At 53.8% G+C, this 22,816-nt stretch overlaps 1 protein-coding gene across 4 annotated transcripts in view; it reads left to right on the forward strand.

Moving 5' to 3' along the window:
- Positions 1-22,816, forward strand: part of CDH22 (cadherin 22) — a 73,843-nt gene that overhangs the window by 22,165 nt on the left and 28,862 nt on the right. For 3 of the 4 annotated variants that reach the window (XM_065032001.1, XM_065031998.1, XM_065031999.1), the window contains exons 3-4: positions 4,048-4,342; positions 13,838-13,957. In XM_065032001.1, the coding sequence (XP_064888073.1) occupies positions 4,048-4,342; positions 13,838-13,957 (415 nt within the window). The remainder of the gene's footprint in view (positions 1-4,047; positions 4,343-13,837; positions 13,958-22,816) is intronic. The other variant, XM_065032000.1, reaches the window with a different exon arrangement.

Genomic DNA, 22,816 nt, shown 5'->3' on the forward strand with positions numbered 1-22,816 from the left:
AGCTGAAGTGCTGCTGTAGCACAAAGGGCCTTCCTGCCCCACAGTTGCTGCCATAGGTGCAGCCCTGAAGAAGGTCCACCCCTGGTCTTGCAGCCCTTTTTGCATGGGGGTAATGCGCTGGGGTTTGTTTTGTTGCCCCTCCCTGTGGCTGCCTCCTAGTCCTGGAAGGACTCTGCTCTGTTGGACCTGCACAGCTGTTTCTCAGCTGATTGTCTCTGCAGACTGGGACTGCCAGAGGCGATGTCCTGCTCTAGCTGTGACATGGAAATCCTGCCGGTTTGTGGCCAGAGCAAGGACTTTGCAGGAGGTATATATCTCAGGCTGGCTTGCACAGTATGGTGTGGAAGGTGCTTGGTGTGGGTGTGCAGGGCATGGAGGGACCCTGGAGGCCAACACTGGTGATGGCTTTCTTAGGGCTGGCCAGGCGCTGTGTCCATCAGGCCGGTGTTGTGGGCAGCCCTGGGTGCTGGTGAGGATCTGCGCTGTCACCTGCTGCTCCCAGGGCCGGGTCTTTGCTGAGCTTTGCATGGGCAGCGGCACCCACGAACTTCCAGGGAGAAGCTCTGGGAGGTTTGGGGTTTGTTGTAACCAGAGCGTCGTGTTCTGCTGTGGGAAGGTGTGATAGCGGTCAGGGGAGCATGTTAGGGCTTCTCATGCTGGAAAAGCTCTCATCTCCCTCCAGCAGCCTCCATGCTCTGCAAGGAGATGGTTATTCATGTTGTCCTGGCTCTTACCATTGCTTGCGCACCCCATGGAGAGAAATGCTGACAAAAGATTACAGTGCCTCGCTGAGCAGGACTAGATCTGTCCTTGGGAACCTGCTCCTTCTCTGGTTTGTGGCCTCCTGGGCTGTGGACAGGCTGGACATGGACCTCTGCTCCCTCCACTCCTGGTTGTCCTGAGGCTAAAGGAGCATTTTGTCTTGAGGCTGCTGGGCTTTCTCGTTCTTTGGGAGCTATGGAAAAGCTGCCCTGTGGCTCCCAGGTGTCGGGAGGATGTGATTTGCATGCTGATGAAGGCGTGCTGGCTGTTGGGGCCAGCCTGAGCTGCCCCAGGGAGCCTGGGCTCTCCCCAGGGAAAGTGCCCTTGCAGGGCTGTCTGAGGGCCTCAGCTGTCTGGTCAGGAGTCTGGAGGAGGCTGCAAAATGGGCTTCTTGGCCAAGGTCCAGCTGGGATTTCAGTGGTGATTTGTGTCCGTTTCAGCAGACACTCTGAGCCGTGCTCCTCCGCTCCGTGCAGTTACAGGTAATTCACGGCTCCCAGGGGAGCGGCTGGAGGCATCGGGCCGTGTCAGACCCCAGAGGCAGCCTTGCAACCACCTCCTCTCCAAAACAAGCCCAGGAGCCTACAACTAACTCATTTCACAGCCCCCTCCCACATCCTTCGCTGCATCACCCACCCCACTCACTTAAATCGCCTGTGCTGGAAACCGTTCCATGTCAATATCGCACCCCAGGACTGGGAGAGGTTGGGGTGACCCCTGGGATGGCCACGTGCTGGCCCCTGGGTTTGGAAGCCCCTTTGCACATGGAGCTCATGGCCACCTGTGCTGTGGCCGGGACTTGCCCTCCCTGGAAGCCTCTTGCACACCTCCGTGTGCTTTCGAAGGGCCAGTACCACTTCCATAAAATCTGGGTTCTCTAGCTAATCCTTCTTCTGAACTGTAATTTCCCCTGAGGCTGCTGTCAGTTTGATGTGGATTTCTTTGGGTTTTTTAAATAGAATTATGGGGTCAGCACTAGTTACAAACTTCTGCATGTGGACAGATCTATTTTAGATAGAGGAGAGGATTAAAGGGAAAAAGGCAGATTTAATTAAGTTGCTAATATTTAAAGAAAATTGATGAACTTGGGCTTTATGAGTTGAAGCAAACAGAGTGTGCCTTTATTACGGGCTAGTTTTTATTTGATTTTCTTTCTTTTCTAGCCCCAGAGTAATTTTTTATTTGTGTATCTGTGCTTTCTGTTTAATTGCTTTTAATAAGGAATGTGCACCTCTGTTCACATTTAATTTTGATTTAATTATCAGTAAGTAATTAATGCCTTCCTAAAATTCCTGGTTTGTAGCCTTTTAGGACAAGGAAACTATTTTCCTGTTTAACAAGCTGAACAGGTGAACCGTTTGTCCCCCTTCCAGCTGGGCCTGGCTGCTGTGGACACTGGTCCATGGCTGGGGGAGCGGAGTGTGGCCAGGGGGGTCCATCTGCTTGGGGGGCAGCTCAGGGGGAGCTGCCGTGGGTCCTGGGGGTCCCACGGGACTGTGCTGCTCCGTGTGCTGTGACGAGGAGGGGGAGCATCCCTGGGCCTGGGGCAGCGCCCCTGGGGGGCTGTGGTCTGTGATCCAGCCCTCCCCCATTAGTTGTTGTTTAGTCAAGCAGCACAGATTTAGCTCTTTTAATCTTCCCTTGTAAATCAATCTCTACAGCCCCTTGAGCCCAGGCTCCGTTTTTCTTCCTAGCGTTCCAGTTTGAGGGGATGCTGGTGTCTGCTCCCAGCAGTCAGTGATGAGCAAATATGTAAAGAGGATGTGCTGAGAGCTCATTGTGGTTCTGGGAAGAGGTGCTGGGGGGTTTATATCTGGCCTAATTATTAATCATGAGCCTGGCGTTCAGCAGAAAAATGCAGGTTTCTGTTACCTGCGCTGTACAGACCTGGTGCACCTTTTTCTTTCTGAAAAGCTTCATCTCTGGCAGGGTAGTAGTGAACGTTTGGGAGAGGATTACAGCTGGAGGGGCAGCAAGCTCTCCAGCAGCCAGGGGAGGGCTGGGGGGGACAGGGACAGGGTGGGACGCTGTGCAGACCAGGGCCCAGCATCCCCACGGGGGCTTCCCGAGGGCTCTATGACCGAGCTGCCTTCCCGGGCAAACCAACAACATGGGCAGTGATATGTGAGCGCTGCGTAAAATGCAGTGAATTGTCTAATGCGTGGGCCCCACACTCATGAAATAAATATATAAACTGTATCTAACAAGACAAATATAATGAAGGCATCATAAAAAAGAGGCAGCTCTGGTATAAATTCTTGCTGGTGGAGCTGTATGTCTGAAAGGTGGATTATAGAACTGCAGTTTGGAAGATTGAATGGCCCATAAACATTTTCATATTTCATTAGCCGATTAATGGACGGCTTTTTTCTCTTTTTTTGGAGGGGGGCGCGACTTTGCTGATTCTAAGCAGAAATTGTAGGAAGCAAATGAAAGCAGATGATGAAATCTTTCCGGGGGCCTGTCCCGTTATGGATTGTCCCAATTAATGCCCGTGCTGCTCTCTGTCAAGATGCATTCTGCCTGTCCAGTTACTGTTAATAGATTTCTCATAAGTGGCTGAATTCTAAAAACCTCATAACTCAGTTTAATGCCACCAATAAAATTATCTCTGGACGTCTGGCCTGGATTCTAGTCAGCTCCCGGTCTGTGGGGAGCTGCTGTTTACCCTTTCTTTTCCTAATTTCAAACACTGTCTTAATTAGAAAATGAAGCAGGGATTGGCTACAGAAGCATCTTCCCCAGGGTCTGTTCTTCATCCTGAACACAGGCCCAATTTGCCACGTTCTCTGGCAGGTTTGCTGTGGAGGGCACCGTGGCCAGAGTAGAGATGGTGGGTGCGGGTGGGCAGGTTTGGGGGGACAGATGCTGCAGGTACCTCCACGTCGGCCCTGCCTGGCCGTGCCGATCCGCACTGGTGGGGTCCTGGGTCCTTGCGCACGGAGAAGCCTCTTTTTCTGGAGTGCTGTTAACCTGTCCTTCCCTTTTCCAGCATCTCCTGACCCCGCAGTGGTGGGGTTTGTCCCTTGGTTTGCAGTGTGGGGCGGTACTGGCAGGATTTGTGATCTGCCAAGCGTATGGTGGCACAGGCAGGACTGAAGCTCCAGTTTGTTGGGCCTTTCTCCATGCACAGGTGTTGTTTGGTGCTTGCTCTGTGCTGCTCTCCAGTCCAGTGGTAGCAGAGGGGGCAGACGGGCACCGCGCAGGGCTGGGGGCTCCACACCTGTGTGGTCTCTGCCATGGGTGCCACAGTCTGCTCCCACCTTCTCCCTCTTTCCCTGGCAGATCCACTCGGACTCGGATGAGGGGGACGGCTCCATCAAGTACACTATCTCCGGGGAGGGCGCAGGGACTATCTTCCTCATCGATGAGATCACAGGTGACATCCATGCAACTGAGCGCCTGGACCGGGAGCAGAAAACCTTCTACACACTGCGAGCGCAGGCCCGTGACCGGCAGACGGACCAGCTGCTGGAGCCCGAGTCAGAGTTCATCATCAAGGTGCAGGACATCAATGACAGCGAGCCGCGCTTCCTGGAGGGGCCCTACATCGGCAGCGTGGCTGAGCTGTCCCCCGTCGGTAGGTCTCCCGGGTGGGAGGAGGTGGGCTGGGAAACCTGCGCGCCTCTCCTGTCGAACCTTGCGCCTGCTGTACCCTGCAAATCCCAGGGATTCCAGCTGAAACCAGAGCTAGGGAGCCAAAACGGAAAAATAAATAAGGTGGCTTAAGGAAAACAAGTGAATAAATCCTCTGAGCTGATTGCCAGTCTGTGGCTGAGCGCTCAGCCTCAGCCCTAAGCCGTGCCCTGGAGACAGGTTGTGGTGGTGCCAGCTGCCCGCTGTGCACTTACCCTGGTTTTGCTCAGCTCCCCCAGCTCCCAAATGCTGGGGCAGGTGGGGGGACGGGCTGAGCTCTTGCATGCTGAGGGTCTCATGGCTGCCCGTGGTTCGGGTTAGCCTGGGTAGGGTCTCTCCCTGGCTGCCTGTGCCCCAGGCCATCCTCTGTCTGCTGCTGTGCTGCTCTCTGGAGCAGCCACCCCTTGCACGTCCCCGTGCAGCCCCGCCGAGCCCCTCTCACCGGGCTGCTGGATTTCCTCCGAGGTGCCAGCTGTTGTTTACTGAGATTGGGGAATTGGTGTAGCTTGTGACAGAAGTGTGGCTTCCCCGTGTTACTGTTAGCATACCGGTTCCTTGCCACCAGCCATCTCTGAAGTCCTTTGGTGGTCAGCCTTGCTGAAGTGCTGAGGGCCAGGCTGGGGTGAGTGAGTGCCACCAGGCTTCGTGCGTCTGTCCCCTGAGATGGAAGAGGGAGGCAGAACTTCACACTCACCTGGGTGTCAGGAGGGCCACAGGGTGTTGATGCGTGAGCTGCAGTGTTGCTGCCTGTGCTCCCCAGCTGGGAGCAGCAGCTCCAGTCCCGGGAGAGTGACCAGGTCCCAGAATGTCACAACCTCCCTGTGCACGTCGGACTCTTCTCCCCATTGGCCAGCCAGAGTGCGTAGCAGGCTGTGCGTGCCGGCATACACTGCGGGCAGGGAGCTATACATCACTGTTCTCCAAAGGCTGCATCAAGGTATGAGAGACCAGCTGATATCAAAGACAGGGCAGGTCCCCAACGCTGTCAGCACGGGGGAGAGCGCCAGTGCCAGAGCTGGGAGGGGGAGCAGCCCTGGGGAGCGGGGCTGAGCCGCACAAGGGGCTCGGCAGGTCAGGCGAAACGCTGGGTCCTGCTGTGCTTGTGCAGGAGGGTTTGGCTGAAGAGATGTCGTGGCAGCAGAGTGCAGGGGCTGGTGTTGGGGTCTGTGTTGCCCTAGGACAGAGCCCAGGCTCTCCATGGTCAATGTGCAGTGAGATTGGCGCATGGCCTCCTGCAGGTACAGATGTGCAGGAATTGCCCACAGCAGAGGAGATGCTGCTGCCTGGATTTCTGTTGATGTATGGAGAACAAGGTCTCCTGAGGCATCCCAAGCTCTCCTTCCTCTGCCATTTACCTGCACAAATCCTTTCCCGAGTCGGAGAGTTGACCCCTTGAACGACAGCCATGTGCTCCTGGCGAAATGAAAGACAGCATGTGGGCAGCAAAGCAGGAGGCATCCTGTTCCCAAAGGGAAGAAAGAAATTAAATTAATCTGTTTTGCTTGAACAACATTTAAAAAGGAAGGAATTCTCAACTCTGAGTATTAGACAAGGATCCCAGTTCTTTGAAAATCACTAACAATTATGGAGCTGCCTGATCAGACTGATGTGAACAAGGCATATCAAAGGAGACAGTTTCTATGCGAAATTGGAGATCAGAGGGAGAAAGAAACACGGTTTCACAACATGAAAGGAGGCGATTCCTGCAAATTAAAATACTCAGAAGTTAAAAGTGAAGAGGAGTATTGTGAACGGTGTAGGCTGTGCTTCCAAGCTGCATGCTCAGAGATGGGAGCTGGAGCCAGGAGCCTGTTGTGTTCACCAGTGTCAGAGCTCCTCTGCACCAGCCTGGCCCTGGAGATGGCCCAGCTGAGGGGTCGGGAGAGCTTCACATGGCATCTTCCATCAGTGCTGCAAGGGTGCAGGGCTGGGGGTGCCCACGTGCTGCTGGGTCGCCAGCTCCCTCACAGTTCTGCCTCAGTGTCCTGGTGCTTTGCCCAGAAACAGGTGGCACAAAGGACAGGATGGGCACATCCTGTGAAAGCATAAACAAGCCTGAGAAGCAGCTTTCTCCCCAGCCCTCTGGGCTTCAGCAGCTGCTCTGCTCCTCCACTGCAGGTCTGGTGTGGACACAGAGGGAGATGGGGTCGGTCATGAACCTGGAGTGTGAAGTTCAGCTCCAGCTGCTGTAGGAAGGGCTGAGGAAGCAGGACACGGGATGCTGTGTGGGCCAGGAAGGTAAAGTTCAGGACTTTCTTATGGAAAATACCCTGCCAGGCCTGTTTGTGTGGGAGTGCTCCTTCTGTGGCATCAAGGCCTGGTTCTGCTGTGATCATCGCTTTTTTGTGGTTGGTATTGGTAGCGATGTTTGCTGTCTCTGAGTGGGATGGAACATCTCCCAGAGACCTGAGGGTTGAATGGGGAGCACACCTGGCTTTCGTGAGTGTGGGTGGAGGTGACCCCTACGCTGGCCAGGGAGGAGCTGGGAGGCTGGGCCGTTTGGGGAGAGCTTGCACTGGCCAGTAATACATTGAGATCAAGGTCAGAGCCTGGGACCTGCTGGTGAACATGCCTGTTCTCTGCTCCATTTGAGTGCAGGTGTTTTCCTGGATCCCCATGGTTCTGTGCTCTGCTGGGGAAGTGCTGGGATGGGGCTGCCCCAGGGCCACTCTGCGGCTTGGAGCTCGTTTGCAGGGAGCTTTTCATTCCCCGGCTCTGTTGCTCCAATAGCTTTTGCTTTGTGGCCCAGCCTGAAAAGTGCAGATGATCCCTTCCTCCTCTCTTGTTCCTGCCTTCCCAGACCTCCCCGGGGTTTGTGCTGGGGGCTGCCCAACTGGGTGGTTTTTCTTGTCACTCATGGCAGCTGCAGCTCCCCATTCCCTGCCAAGAGCATCATCCCAGCTCCCAGAGGTGGGTACCTTCCTGGGGTGTAGAGGGGAATAAAACAAATACAGTCAGATCTGCTCTGTGACAGCAGGAGTGGATCAAAGGACATTATTTGCATAATGAAGGAGTACTAATTGGGAGGGAAAGTCATTTGATTTCCTAGTGTCTAAGAGGGAATAACAAATGAGAGAACTGCACAAACTCACCGAGTGGCTGGCAGTGCTCTCAGCACACCTGCCCCTGGCTCTGCGCTGGGCCAGGGCACCACACTGCGGTACGTTCGGCACACACGCTGCTGGAGGCTGTGAGACCAAGTCAGGGTGGGCTAAAGGCCTCTTTGTTTCAGGATTTTGTCTTGGCAGTGGCCAAAGCTGATGCTTGCGGAGAAGGAGGAACAGCACACACAGCACGTGTGATGCTCCTCTTAATATTCTCCCTGTCAGCAACTGGTTTTGCTTGGGGATTTCTTCAACTGTGGGTGATTTCTGTGAGTTTAGTCAGCTTCACGGTCTGTCTTCCATTAACTCATCCAGGCTCACTGTAAACCTCTGCAAAGGGAAGGGAAAAGGGGTTGCTGTTGCTGTCTGACAGATCAAAAATGGCAGATGCAATATGGTCAGGAAGGTAAGGCCAGAGTCGGGGATTTGCAAGGGGCAGAGGTGGTGCCTGGAGCTGCCCCCAGCCCGTGGATCTGGGCTGAGCAGGATGTGCCCTGCCCTTGGGTAAGTCAGTATTTTCTACACACAGAGCGTGGGCTGGCACTGGGCTCCTGCACTGGAGGAAGCACATCCAGGTGAGGGCTGACCCAGCAGTTACCTGGGCTCCCTTGGCATGGCAGGACCAGCTGCAAGAGCAGGTTTCAAATAATGTATCTCTATAAAGCTCATCTGGCCTGGGGCTGCTGGGCCATCAGGAGGAGATAGTGCAGCTGCTGGGGAGCATTTTGTAGACAGCAGCGTGTGGAGCCATGGAATGAATGCTGCTGTTGGGGTGCAGGGGAGGCAGGTCTGAGTGGGTGCTGGCAGGAGGGGGCAGAGGGCTCAGCCTGGCAGAGCGAGCAGGGCTGGTCCTGCCCCAGGACTGGCAGCAGTCGCTGCAGGCAATGCCCCAGGTCCCCTGGGCTGAGAGCAGCAGGGGCTGGTGCTGCTCCCTGGGAGCATTTTGCTGACTGCCCAGCGCCCGCAGGCTGGCCCAGGAGCTGGCTGTCTGCAGGACCGGCTGAGCTGCACCCTGCCGCAGCCCCACCGCTGCCCTGCCACCTCGGGAAGGAACTGCGGGCGAAGAGCTTGCAGGCTGCTCTGTGCCGTGCCTGGGAACCCCAGTGCCAACCACTCCAAAATCCTGAGCTGAGCAGAGCCCAGTACCAAAGGAAGAGACCTGCAGCTGCAGGAGGAGGTTGGATGGGACACAGCCAACTGCCAGGGAACTGCAGGAGCTTCACCTTGTAACAGGAGATGCTAAAATTAGCTGTGTTTTGGGCTCCCTTCCTGAGCTCCCTGGGGTCTGCTTACCAGCTGTCTGCCGCACACAGGCATGAGCCCAAATCCAGTGCGCGCTGCCTCCTGCAAGGCGACTCGTTGGTTGTGCAGAGCAGCTGTTGCAGCCCAGAGCTCGTTTCTGGACTGTTTGAGGAGCATGCAGAGCCTGGAGTGAGGGACATGCTAGGAAAAGCGCATCCTTTCCTCAGAACATCACTCTTCCCTTGGTGCATTTTAGTCTCCTTATTTCTCTGTGTAGCACAAAGTCCAGATTAGAGATGATATGGCTGTACAGACTGAAACTTGGGGTCAAGCTCTGAGTCTAGCGCAAAGCTGGCTGAATGCAGAAGTGAGGAGAAATGATTTAATCTCCACACTGGAAGCACAGAAAAATACTTCATTTAACATGCAGCCAGAACTCTTGAAGGCAGTCTGATCTTTTTTTTTCCTTGATAGAAAGTGCTCAAGACACTTGTGTGCAGCTGGCAGCTGCTGGGGCTGCCCTGCCTGCTGGTCTGCAGTGAGGCTGCCCCTTCCCCTTCCTTGCTGCACTCTTGCTCGTGGTACAAGCTCTGATGCCACTGCCCCAGACATCTGAGCATCCACTGCACCCTCTTGTCCTGTCTGCATGTGCTGAGGTCTGCAGGGAACCTGGGTCCCCTTAGCTTAATGCTTTGGTTTGTTCCCCAAGACACTGTATCTTCCTGCTTGGTGCAAGGGGCTTGGTGCCACCCCAGCCTTGCACAATGGGTTTCTCTGGCCAGACACCCAAAAGGATGTTTCCACAGTTGTATATTTGAGCAATTCCACCACAGCCATGTTAGGTCCCTTGGGCTTGGCCTGTGGGGTGGGAGGGCTCTGCAGTGAATCTCCTCTGGGTCAGATTTGCCTTCCTACCAAGTCAGGATGTTCCTGAGATTGCAAGAAATTCACTTTTGCTCCAGTGATTTTTAAGCTTCTCAGGTTTATTTTCTTTCCTGATGTCCTGCCTGCTTGTTCCTGGGGTGCATCAGCCATTACATGTATTGTGGGAAGATGAAAGCTGTAAACTGCATTGTTTATAAAATCTCAGCTGCACCGCATCCCCTCAGCAACCAGGTTGCTGAGATGAAGTGCTGTGCGCTGGCATCAGCCCAGGGCCTGTGGCTTTGCATGACAAAGCGCTGCTCTCAGGGTCCTTTGTGTGCTGCCCTGGAGCTGCTCAGAGCTGCACAGAAAGGTGCTCTGAAGGTCGGCAGAGCTGTCCCTGGGCACAGTGTGAGCCGAAGGTGGGGGCTGAGCCCCAGAGCTGCTCTGGAGAGCGGCTGCAGGCTCCTGCCTGCACCAGGGCCAGGGCTGCCGTGCGGAGGGGCAGTTGGATTTAGCAAATGTTGGCTTTCCCTGCTGTTTATCTCCCTGCAGGCCTGGAGCCTGGCCGTCGTCTGTCCCTGGGGAAGTGACGGGTCCTGTTGGCTTGCTTGTGGATTCAGCATGGACCCTCTTTGCTCTTGGATGTGTTTGGAGTTTGCCTGTCGACATCTCTTTTAGCTAAAAGTGTCTGAAGTGAGTGGCATAGTAAGTGCTCTGGAGCCATTGACCCTCTGTGTGCAGGCGGGTGGCACCTCCCGAATCGCTGTAACTGGCCCCAGAGGCCCTGGGTGCTGTGGTGAGGATTCTGGGACAGGTCTGTGTTAGTGTTTCAAAGGTGCTCAGCAGAGCCCTGTCTGTCCGAGCTGGGGCTGTGCCGCGGCGGCCAGGCCAGCCCAAGCATGGCTCTGCTGTGCAGCCTGGTCCGCAGCGGGATGGGGCTGCGGGCAAAGGGCCCCAGGATCCCAATGACCCGGGGGCATTGCCTGGCGCTGGCAGCCCTGCTGTGCTGCTGATCCTGGATCCCTGCTGGGATTAATCTCCCAGGTGTGCAGAGTGCAGGGCTGGCTGGTCCCCGGCAGGTGTCCAGGACGGCTTGAGGGGAGCAGCCCCAGCAGGGCTGGTGCAGCCGCAGGGTGGCTGGTGGCCAGGGCGCTGTTCCCCACGGCGCAGGGTCCGCTGGGCACTCTGCGGCCCCGGAGCAGCTGTGGGGAGGGTTCATCTGGGAGTCAGGGTTTGATCTGCTGTGCCAGATTGCAGCTTTGCAGCAAGCAAGAGATGGACTCTGACTCATTAATTTTTATGTAAAATGTTTGGTTTCCTCTAGTTCTGTGGGGTGAGCTGGCCAGGGATGAACTGAGGTCTTTATCTCTTTTTCGTGTCTAATTATCTCTCTGGATATGAGTTCAGGCTTCCTGGTTATGGGAGGTGGGTTATACAGTACATGATGGATGTTTAGATTTTATTTATTGTATTTTTTACTGCTAAGGCACATGCCAGAAAACTAAATAAAAGTCATACATGCCGTACATGCTGGGAGGAGTACTGTGCTTGTAGAACAGGGAGTAATACCCAGAGAAGCACAGGGTAGGAGCCAGTGTTCCTGGGCTTGTCTCTGCAGGAAGGAGGAGACCTTTGTTCTTGAGATTGAAAGAGAGCAGGAGGGAAGGATGGAAAAGGGGTAAGAGGGGGTTAAGAAGGGATACTGGAAAGTTGGACTCCTAGATTCCTGATATCTTATAGGTGACCTTGAGCAGGCTGCATTGCATCTTCACAGACTGGGAGTCTAGGCACAAAGTGAGGCTAATGTTCCCCACCTGCCTGTTGTTGCTCAGCTGCCAGTGAGATGCTCTGAGGGCAGCTGCAGAGGGGCAGAGCCCTCGTCACCTTCAGGGCTGCTGGCTTCAGCCGAGGGGCAGAACGCCTGATCCTGCTGCCTCTGAGCGAAGGTGCCTTGCTGCTGCGCTCCCCATGCACAGGTTATGCCTGTGGTGGCGATGGTGCTGAAGGTGCAGATGCTGCTGTGACACCGGCCATGGACTCGGCTGGTTGCGGCCAGGCTGGGCACAGGAGAGCCCAGCCTGTTGCCAGAGGCAGGTGCTGCTTTTTGTGTTCTCAGGCTTGGGCACCTCCAGCGTCCCTAGCAGGGCGTCTCTGCTGCAGCTGGGAGAGGGGTGCTGGGAGACCCCAGGGCCATGGACTTTCCCTTCTCTGATCCCTTCTCAGCTTTCTGGTCAGAGCTTCCCAAGGGAACAGGCCAGGCTGCCTGGGGGGCGTGCAGGTGCTGGTGTGGGGTGATCTGCCTTGGTCACACCTGGTGAAAGTTGTGTGATGGCAGCGGGGGAGGCGGCAGGACAGAGCCTTTCAAGGAAAGGCAGCAACAGTATTTCTTACACAGTTGTTTGCAAGGCAGAGAGCTAGTGTTGCTGTGGTGTAATCTGGACATGCCTGCCAGGGATGCACCATAGCTTCACTGGAGACAGCAAAGCATAAATAAGTCGACTCGAACTAGCTTGTTGCTGAAGACTGATGAGGGGGATTCTCATGTTATCAGCAGAGCAACAGCTCTGAGAAGATGCCAGGGAGAATGAAAAGTGACTATGGTAACTGCTCATTTTCTCCAGTGAACAGCCTTTGCAGGATGTCTGAAGTGAACTGGACTAGGGTAAGCTAGTGCATCCCAGCTGCTTGCAGCAGCATTGCTTTCTCCTCCGTCTTGTCTGCAAGCTGTGAGCTTGTGATCTCCTGACAGGGGAAGAGGAAGGCATGAGGGACTGGAGCTTCTCATCCTCCACCTGGATGGTTCCAACTCCATTTCTGCCCACTGTGATGTGAGAACAGAGGCTGCTTCTGATTTGGGGGATGTGTGTACTTCTGGTGTTTGGGAATGTAATGGGTCTAGACTCAGATGCTGATAGCTAGTAGTAAGCCTGGTTCTGTTATTCTATCCAAGACCAGCCTGCGAGATTGTCTTTGCAGCAGATGGATGGATGGTTGGACGGACTGTGGAACAGAAGGGTTTCTGGACCAGAGTGTGGTACCTCTGGTCCTCAGCTGGTGGCACAGCAGCCCTGAGGGCTGCATGAGGCAGAGCAGAGCTGCTGGGCGCAGCAGGGTCAGCTGTGAAATGCCCCTTCCTGGCCCCTGCAGTTCAGGCTGGTCTTGTGCCCTGGAGTCACCTCTGAACTAAAATCCACCTTCTAAGTGCAATCATTGTTGGGGAATCTGTTATAAATTACTGGCTTCTCTGCCAGCCTTGGCAGGACCTTGCAGCAGGGAGTTCCCCAGTTGGTTTGATTTTTCCTATTACTAGCTTAGGGCTCTTCTACCCATCCTGCATCTCATCCCACCAGAGAGCAGACTGGTGCAGTGCTTGACCTCTAGGACAGGGATGCTCAAGCCTGGTGCTACAGACAGAACTGGGTGGCCTGTCCTCACAGGTCTGCAGTCACAGCATCTCCTTTCTCAGAGGTGTTTGTAGGTAGGATTAGGCTTCCCCTCCTTCCTCTCTTCTGTTGATTCTGTAGATCTCAGCCCCTTTGCTCCTGGCCCCATTCTCATGTCCTGGGTCCTGCTTTTGTCAAATTGAACATGATGTCAAATTATAGCCATCACAGGGACAGCTGGAGTCAAGCACCCAGTTTAATGAGGCAGCGTTGAAAATCAATAACTTAATTGCAGACATTTGATGGACTTTTATCCAATTTATAGTCCTCTAGCCCTGCTACGTGTAGAGCATGAGGACGTGGTGCTGTGTCTGGCTTTGGGCAAGCAAAAGCCTTTCCTCTGCCATGGCTGTTGTCCCTTTGCAGGTCTGTCTGCAGCAGAGCTCTGGTCCTGCAGGGCAGGTCAGGCCTTGCCTGGGAGGTCACTGTGGTGCTCAGTGACAGGAAGGGGCAGCTGTGGTGATAACATCTTGTCCTCAGCTCCTTCTCAGATGGTTCTGCAGAAATATGCTGGGGGAAAAGCTCCCAGCTATTCATAGCAGTGGCCTCCAGGAGACCAGGTCCTGCCTGGACAGCATCCCCGTGGTGGCCCAAGGTCTGGTCCCTCCTGCTGCTCTGCGATGATGCTGCATTTGCACCCAACTGTTCCCATTTCCATCAGCACGTGTGGGTGATCAGTGCTGGCCCCTGCTCTCCTGTTCTGCCAGCCCCAGGCCCTGAGCTTTGCTTTGTTCTTCTCGCCTCCTCCCTGACGTTTTGTTTTCCTCCTTGTCACTGCTGCAGGCACCTCTGTGATGCAGGTGATGGCATCCGATGCTGATGACCCCACGTACGGGAGCAGTGCCCGGGTAGTCTACAGCGTGCTAGAGGGCGAGCAGCATTTCACTGTGGACAGTAAAACAGGTGAGCAGCACCCAGCTGGGCTGGGGTGTCAGGGACCAGACCATGGCTGTGCATTTGGCATCTCCCTGGTGCATGGTTGTGTGCAGCAGGCCTGCATCTCTGTGCTGGCACCAGCGCAGGAACAGCCATGCTGCGGGCAGTGTCAGGGGCTGGGAGGAAGCTTGGCAGCTCTGCAGGCTGCTGCCCCGCTCACGGCAGTGCCTGCAGCGAGAGCCGCAGCTGCCGGCCCCGCGCGCCCTGCCCAGTGCAGGCGTTCACCCACGGGCACGTCAGATCTGGGTGTGAAAGGTTTAGGTACTACCAGAGGGGCCTTACCAAAGGCTGCATTGTTATCACCAGAGCTTTGATTAAAGGTAACGCTTTAAACTAAGGATCGGTTTATAAATGTTCTATTAATATTTAATGAAAGAACAGTAGAAGCTCATCCATTCCTTAATAACTTATAATAGAGCCTGTTGTAAAATGCCTCTGTAATAAATCCCTAGCAGATGATGCTGTGACATACTGGCTAGAGTAGACCATAACCAGGAGATGTTTGGGTATATATTCTCCTTGACTCCCAGGAGTGTGACTCTCATTACTGGTAATGGGAGCCTTGCAAGCTTTCTAAGGAGGGAAGACACTCAAATGCTAATAAGAGGTATTTAAGGCACAAAGCATGCAGTAAAGTACCCACAGTTTAATGAAAAATTGTCGAAGGATAAGCAGGCTGGATAGCTGCAGCTCCTGGGCAAGCTGGACATCAAAGTCCCCTCCCACCCTCTTGCTGAACGGCAATGACAGGCGCTGAGATCAACCCCTGGACTGAAGTGCCGAGCGTCTGTCAGGCTGACCTGTCCCTGTGCTAAGAGTTATTTTCTAAGGCTGTTTTTATGTAAGTCAGAGTGAAATTTGTTTGGAGGCTCTGGAATAAGGAGGGTGTAAAGAAGGTGAGTGTGCCTGACCTCTGCACCTGTGTGAAGCCGCGTGCTTCCCAAAAACCGGTGCGGCACATGGGCCAGCCGGTCCCAGCCCTGTCCGTGCCACCAGCCCTGTCCGTGCCACCAGCCCTGTCCGTGCCACCAGCCCTGGCCGCCGCTGGGGAAAGCTCAAATGTGCGTAGCTCCAAAGTACACCTGACAGCAGAGCTGGGGCACGGGTGGAAATGCCTTTGTCTGGATAGAGGCTGGTGCAGGGGGGACAGTGCACGAAATCAGCTTCACCCACTCCTGGCCCAGAGGCTGCTGCAGCCGGGCTTGCTTTGTTTTATTTGCTTTATTTTATTGTGGGGTGGGGGGGAGATAGACGAACAATGGCCTAAACACAGAAAATTCAGGTGCATGTGAGATCCTGTTAATCTGAGACAGCTTTGTGTGTGTGTGTGAGCCCGGCTGCTAGAATAAGGAGGGCCACTGAGAGCAAAATGCACAAGCCAGGACGTGCAGAGGCTCAGCTTCCTACAACAACATTAATGCTCTGTATTAAGGCATAAACTAAACTGTGCCCTGTGGGACTGCGGTGAGAATTAATGTCACTCTGGGAATCCAAGCTTCTTGATTCCTTGACTTTTTGTGTCTTAATTCTCAAGCTGGTTGTTTCATACACTGTGGGGGTTGATTTACTACTGTTCTACTTGCTTGTGATTCATAAAAGCAAAACTGCTGACAGTCTGCAGAAGAGTCCTCGGCCCCTCTTGAGCGTGTCTGTTTCCAGAATATCTGACCGCTGCAGCAGGTGCTGGGCCTGACTCTGCTGATGTCTGAGCTGCAAATGGCCCCTCGGAGCCGCAGGGACGCGGTGTGCAGCAATCGGTGGTGCCATGTGCTGTGCGCCCTGCTGGCAGCTCGGGCCTGCACGGACACGCTGCTGGGACAGCAGGGACAGGACGGATGGTGCTGAGGTGTGACTTTGCTTCATCGTGTCCCTTTGGTTCTGGCCAGGAGCCAGCACATCCACCCAAGCAAACCCCATCCTGCTCCCACGCTGCAGCTGAACAGAGTTCTAGTGCTTCGCTTGGGAACTCTGGCCTGACGGCCCTGGGTGGCCCAGCTTCTGCCCTGAGCATGAGATTTAATTATCCGTAGCAGCAGCATAACTCTCAGAGCCACCACTGTTATTAATGGCCATAAAAAGAACCATAAAAACCTGGCATGTTACGTTTCTTATAATATATGGTAATGAAGAACAATTTGTTTTCCCCTTTTGGTCTTGACCTCCTCCTCCACCTTTTCTTGCAGGCCCCCATGTGCACCTGCTCCCTTGCATGCTGCCTGAGCCATGACTCCTTCCAGCGCCGTTCTCCCTTCCTTGCCTGCACAACTAGCACTGTTCACACTGTTCTTCCTCCTTTCTGGTGCAGGTGTTGCATGTGTACAAGTGTGGTTTGCACACTTGGGTACAGGACATGGACCACGTTTAGGCTGCTTCGCTGCTCTCCTGTTCTTGGATGTTACTGGCTGCAGTGTTCAGCTGGGATTTTGAATTTTACGGCCCTTTCAAGGCACATCCAAACCATCTGGATGCCATGCTCTGCCAAGTCCTTCCACTTGATAAGCCCTAAATTCCCAGGTGTCTTTTTGGAGGAGGATGAGCAACTAAACGGCCCCACAAAGCTGTGGTATCCACAAAGCTGTGGAGGATGATTCCAGTTGCCACAGTGTTGAATGATGGTGAAGAAGAAGCACAACTGGTTCATATGAGCTCGTATACACCAGCCACCACCTCTCATGCTTTGGGAACTAAGTTTCAGACACTGAAACTGTCTGTGGGTTTGTGTTGTGTACCTCAAATCAGGTTCCAGAATGTACCCTGTGTGTGTTGAAGGTCTAGGCTGGCTTCTTTGGTGTATGAATGGAGAGTTTTGTATGCACAAACTTTGGAGGCATGATTTTCTGTGCCAGCTACAAGAATATCCCCTAGGCTGCCTGCAAGAACCTGCAGGCATTTCTCATGTTTAGGCTTTGTGCTGCCATCCTCGTTCGCTCTGTCTGCAGACAGGGTGCAGCTGATCTTTGTCCGCTTGTTGTAGCAGGAGAGCTGCACCACCCTGTGTGCTGACTGTGCTGGAGGAGCCTGAGCCCTTGCAGCAACTGGCACGTCTGTGTGCTTTGCTGCTCCTGTTGGGAAACAGCCGGTTCTGCGGGGCTGCAGCCTGACATGGAGCTGTGGAGTGACTGCGGGGTCACTCGCCACCGTGGGGCCGTCAGCCCTGGCTTTGGCAGGTCAGGAGGTTTAGTGCTGGTTCCTCTTTTAGCTCCGGGGAGCCTGTCATCGCCAAGATCCTTCTAACTTACACTTTTCAGATGCTGAGACTCCCAGTGCATTTACATGACAGAAATTGGAGTGCATTTAAATTTGCAGGCCAAATGTTCGTGTTGCTTTACATCACCCAGCACTCTCTGTATTTCTTCAGATTATTCATCTCCATAGGGGCAAAGCTTTTCTTCAGCAGGTGGCTGTGCCTGCCTGCTTGTGTCTGTTCCCATATTCTTTGCAATGCCCTTTCTCATCTCTGCCCAGCATGGCTGGAGACAGACTGCTGCCTGCAATCCTTGCCTGCAGCCTCGGATGAAACCTGAAAATACTCGACGCCCAGAGAGGGGCAGAACCTGGTGCCCTTGGCTCCAGCAGCCTTGTTCATCCCTTTGCAGGGATACTGACTGCTGCAGAACAGTCACAGCAGGTGACATCCTAGGCCTCGTGATATTTGGTGCTTTCCTAAAAGCCAAGCTTGTCAGTTCAGTTGCTTTCTACTGGAAGAGGTTGTTCTCAAAATGCGTCAGTCTGCTGTATGCAGGAAAAAGGCAGGAGGACTCAGAAGGACAGTTGAAATGCAGTCTAGCATTCATGATTACTGAAAACAGCTCCTGAGTTCTAGAGCCTGTTTCCTGATTTGAAGACTTAGCAATTGAGGGCTTACAGGTGCCTGCGCCAGGGAGAGCAGGGCAAGAAATACTGGCCTGCTGGTATTAAGCTGATGGTTATTGGTGTGCAGTCATTAGTTGTTCCAGCCTTGCCCTCTCTGGACTCTGAGCACAGCCCTGGTCCCGGGGCAGACGGCGAGAAGAGAGGAGCTGTTGCTGGAATGTGCTGCACGCTGAACTGGGCTGTTGAACTGTTGGGTTTGCTTTATGCGGTGGTGGGTGGAAAAAATGCATTTCTCTGCTGTTCTTACAGTTCGTTAAAAATGCTTCTCGGTGCCTGGAAACACAGGTATTGGTTTGTGCGTGTTTGTGTGAGCTCACGGGGTTATGCAAGTCTGTGCCTCATCCCACAAGCTTATTGACCAGAGTTGTGCCCAGGGATGAGGGACTCTGAGCGAGGGTGCCGAGAGTCTGCAGAGAAGCCACACTGATTTAAGGTGCTCTTATTAGCGGGACCGAATGTTAACAGTCCTTTTCAGAGACTGGTGCAGGAACTTTGGTTAGTTTGTCCCAAACTGTGTGACAGAGGAAGGGCGGGTGTGCTGGCGTCACTTGGAGCTCGCAGCCCCGGCGCCAGGGGCCCCTCTTGGAGCCGTGGCAGTAGCTCTGTCCTGCGGATGCTGCCCCAGGAGCTGTGGGGCACGCTGGTTTGAGAAGGACTTGGCCACCCGCTATTAAAAGAAACAATGTTAGAAATCCAGCAGCTGCAACATCCTTCAGCCACAATAGTTGTTTGAAATCTGCTTCTGCTCACACAACCATGATTTCCGCTTCTGGGTCTCAGCTCTGTACCTTATTTGCTGAACCTCCTGAACCTTGTGCCTGGTACCTTGCTCAGAGCGCCTGTAGCTTCTGCCTGCCAGGCTGACGGGAGCTGGAGGACAAGGAGGCTGCGCACATGGGGCGGATGAAGTGCTGGTTCTTGGGGCAAAAACCCCGTTGCTCTGGGCCGACCTCCTTCAGGATGCGTCTCAAGCAGCACTTGTGTCTTGGCAGATTAACAGTGTTTCCGTGACCCTGCGGTCAGGTGTGGGCACTGGTGAGGGATCCACAGCCTGTCGGGCAGGTGCCTTTCTGTCCCTGTGCTGAGGCTCAGATCTGTTTGCTTTAGCTGACCAAGCTGCTGGAAGGAATGAATCTGTTTTGTCCAGCTACCTAACAGGAGAAGATAGAGGAAACAGAGCCAGAATCAGACATGCACAGTAAAAAGACAGGAAAACTTGTCACAGTGAAGGTATCATTTCTGTCCTTGGAGATACTCAAAACCTGAGTGGATGTGGCCCTGAGTAATCTCCTCTGCCCTTGGAGACTGTGGCTCTGAGCAGCACTGGGACCAGGGACCTGAGGACACTCCGTGCACACTCCGTGACCTTCTGGCTCTGCAGGCTGTGGCAGGGAGCGTGTTGCTCGGGCTGCCCTCAGCTGGAAGGTGCTTTGTCCAGGGGGTCTTTGGGGACATTTGAGCTAGAAGTATCCGAGGGCAAAGCAAAACCCATAATGGTGGGATCCCTGAAAGGCAGCTATCTGCTGAGTGCACTCGGTGTCCTGCTTTGGTTTTATCACCCAAGGAGTCTCTGCTGTTTGAGCAGATTTGATGGTATTTATGTGATGCTATAAGTGTCCCCTTGCCTGGTAATTATACTGATTAACCTGGATCATGCTGGAAAGCCACATATGCCTTGTACCAGAGGGTCTGCCACCATGCATCTGTGTTATTCAACTGTAACAGATGCTGACAAGAACTGGGGAGATGAGTCTGAGCTGGAAGTTGTTCTTGCTTTGTTAGCAGTGTCTGGGAAAGACAAAGTTTGGCAGTTTTTCTCTCTGGAAAGAAGGTGAATCTTGGGAGATGATAGCGTGGATCCATGTTCTATGCATGGTGGTGGATGTCCTGCCTCTTCTCTCTCTGCACCCTGAGAACATGTCTGCCAGCAACACTTTCTGCTGCTCTTGCAGAGTCCCTGGGGCTCAGGTTTTAGGACCAGATGCACTTCTCGCTCTAGGAGGTGAGACTGTGCAAGTTTGCTGCTGGTGGGTGTTTATGGCAGCACGCGGTGCCGCATTCAAGGAATTGGTGTGGACTAGAGACCCTGAGTTGTCAAGGCCACGGGCAAATAATAAGTGGTATGTCAGCTTAAAAGACAAAACTAGCCTGACACTAGGGGTAGTAGCCTGGTGTGTTCCATGCAGCTTTAGGGGGAGCATGTTTCTCATGGCAATCCTGCTGGGGCTTTGGGGGCCTGGGGCCATTCATCTGCATCAGAGCCTCACTTTTCCAGGGTAGGCTGGACAGTGCGCATCTGGGCAGGAGGTGGTTTCTGTTCACAGTCTGCACCCTTGTCAAAGAGAAGGGTTTTGTCTGCCTTGTGCCACTAGAAGAACCGGAGCTGGCTGGGGCTGTTTGTGTGCCCAGCGCTGCAGGTGCAGATGGCCTGGGCTTGCTCCCTGCTGGGACAGGTGACCTTGGGGGTGTTCTGGAAGTGCCCGAGCACTTTCCTCCTATCTTGCATGGTATATTATGAGCTATATCATTACGAGCAGCTCAGTTAAGTCATTACAGCTTTGGTGAATGCATGAGCTTTTTCCCTCTCATCTCAATTCATCACTATTGTGCTGACATGAATCATTTTCATTATAAAATGCTTCAGACCCCGTTAATTAACAGAATTGCTTAAATTTCAATGAGATAGCGCTTGCCCAGAAATAACGGTTTTGTATTCACGGTGGAGTAGCAGGAGAGTCCTACAAGCAGAGGCAGCTGAGGGACAGTTTGTGCGAGGCTGGTCCTGCCTGTGCTCAGATAGAGCCTGCGGTTTGGGCACGTTCATTCTCCCCTGTTCGTGCTCCCTCAGCCCCTTTGCATGAGGTGGGTGGGACTCCTGCTCAAATGGCTTCCTCTGAACAGACCCATTACGGGGTGAACCCTCACTGTCTGCCAGTGGAGCGCTTGGGATGCTCCCTGGCAGGAATCCTGCGTGCTGGAGCGTGGACCTTGGTGATCGAGTGATATGAGGGCTGAGAGTTACCCGAGCGTGTGAACAGGAAGATGCTGGAAGTGCTTGAGAGATGGTGGGTGAGACAAACCTCCCCTTGATTCATGAGGCTGAAGGCGGTGGGAGTCCAGGTAATTACAGGACCAAAATGACAGAGGGACGAGGGAAGCTGGGTGAAATTGTGCCTATCCGTGAGAGCTGCAAGGATCTGAAATGGTGGTTATGTCTTTATAATAAACCCTAACAATGATAATCACCAGAATAATTGCTAGTTTCAGAAAGCAAGGAGAGATAAATGTCTCCAGAACAGTGTTGCCAGCTCCTGCCACACCTGTAATGTCATGCACAGGGGCAGGCGGAATTTCACTCTCCCATCTCAGTGTCATTTCTGTCTGCCCTTGGGCCATGGAAGCCGTGGCTCCTGCCTGCGAGCCGTCCACCGGAGCCATGTCAGAGGGGCACAGGGTCACCCCGATGAGCTGCCGGCTGTGCAGGGCAGATGCCTGGGAGCCTCAGGGCACGGCCCAAGGCCACGTCTCGTCTCGGTGCCGCCCGCTGGCAGCCAGCGCTCCTCGCTGTGCTGGGGCTGCACCGAGGCTGCCCAGGAGCGGCTGCTTGGGCGGCTGTGGTGCTCTGCCATTCTGACACTCTGCCATTGGTGCTTTGCTTGTCAGGAAATGTTTTGCAAGTTGCTGAGAGCAACTGGATGATTCTCTGCTGTTTGCTTGGCAAGGGAGCAGCTCCTTGTCCCCTCCAGTTCGCACCTGCACAGCCAGGCAACCCCCTCAGCACCTTCCCTGACAGCAACCAAGATTCACAGCAGGAGGAGGTGAAGTTAATATTTAAACAGGAAAGCCTGGGAGAGAGAAAGCAATTACAAAACCAGAAAAAAATGTCTAAAATCTGTGGGAATGTTAAGAAACTGAGCTGGAGGGGATTTTAAGCTGATTTCTAGCTGTTCTGGGGTGTTGTTGGGATAGCGGGACTGGGAATGTGCAGCTAATGACCTTGCATTTGTGTACCGCTCATGTGTGCCCCTGGTGTCACCTCAGGGCAGAGTCATTTCTTTGTTTCATTCTCAAAATATTTCTTCTCTGCTTTGTTTCCATGTAAATGAAATTCTCCTGGGTGACATAGGAAATTGTAACTTGTGTCATTCACAGTGTTTTCTGGGTTTTACTACTCTTTGTTTCTTGTTTTACATTCCTTTATATTTTAGTTCTGGTCATTTCCCCCAAGCCCAGATGACTACTGAAGACTTATAAACACATATTTTTAAGAGACTTCATTTCATAAAAAGTACTAACATACCATACATTTTGTTAAGCTTTACAGTCTCTGGTGCACACTCGGCCCCTAGCACAGAGCGTGTGTATCTTCTCTGGTCTCCTTAACTTAGAGGGGCACTTGAAAATGAGGGGTTTGTGCAGATAGACATTTGGAAATAGATTGTCCCCCTCATTCCCCGGATCAAATGTGGGTCTCCAGGCACCCTTGGGCCAGGAGGCAGAAGTGAAACAGCTCGGCGCTGTCAGCTGGGACAGGAGTGCTGCCTGGCTCCCACCTGAGCAGGTGAGGGTAGGTGGGCTGTTGTGGGTTTGTGCCAGAGGCGTTTGTGACTCAGCCTTTCTGTGCAAACCTCCAGGCCGGTCCCAGTGCAGCCCCAGCATCTGGCGAGTCCTCGCTGCTGTGCCTCTGGCCCCACTGATCCTCCACCCGCTCCCGGCCGCTGAGAGGAGCACAAACCTCCTCTGAGCTGGGGTCTGGTGCTGGAGCTGCTGGCTGCCTGCGACACAAGCGTCAGACAGAAACCTCTCACACAGTGTGCCGGGGATCAGCCACAGAGACTTACAGGGTTCAGGTTGGGCCTGTGGCTGTTCCTGGGCTCTGGGGGGATTTTCAGGATGTTTCTGCGTGGCCAGCAACCCACTGGGCTTGTTCTTCTCTCCAGACCCCGTTTCTCC

Source organism: Columba livia, chromosome 16 (genome assembly GCF_036013475.1).
Source record: "Columba livia isolate bColLiv1 breed racing homer chromosome 16, bColLiv1.pat.W.v2, whole genome shotgun sequence".
Taxonomy (NCBI): Eukaryota; Metazoa; Chordata; class Aves; order Columbiformes; family Columbidae; genus Columba; species Columba livia.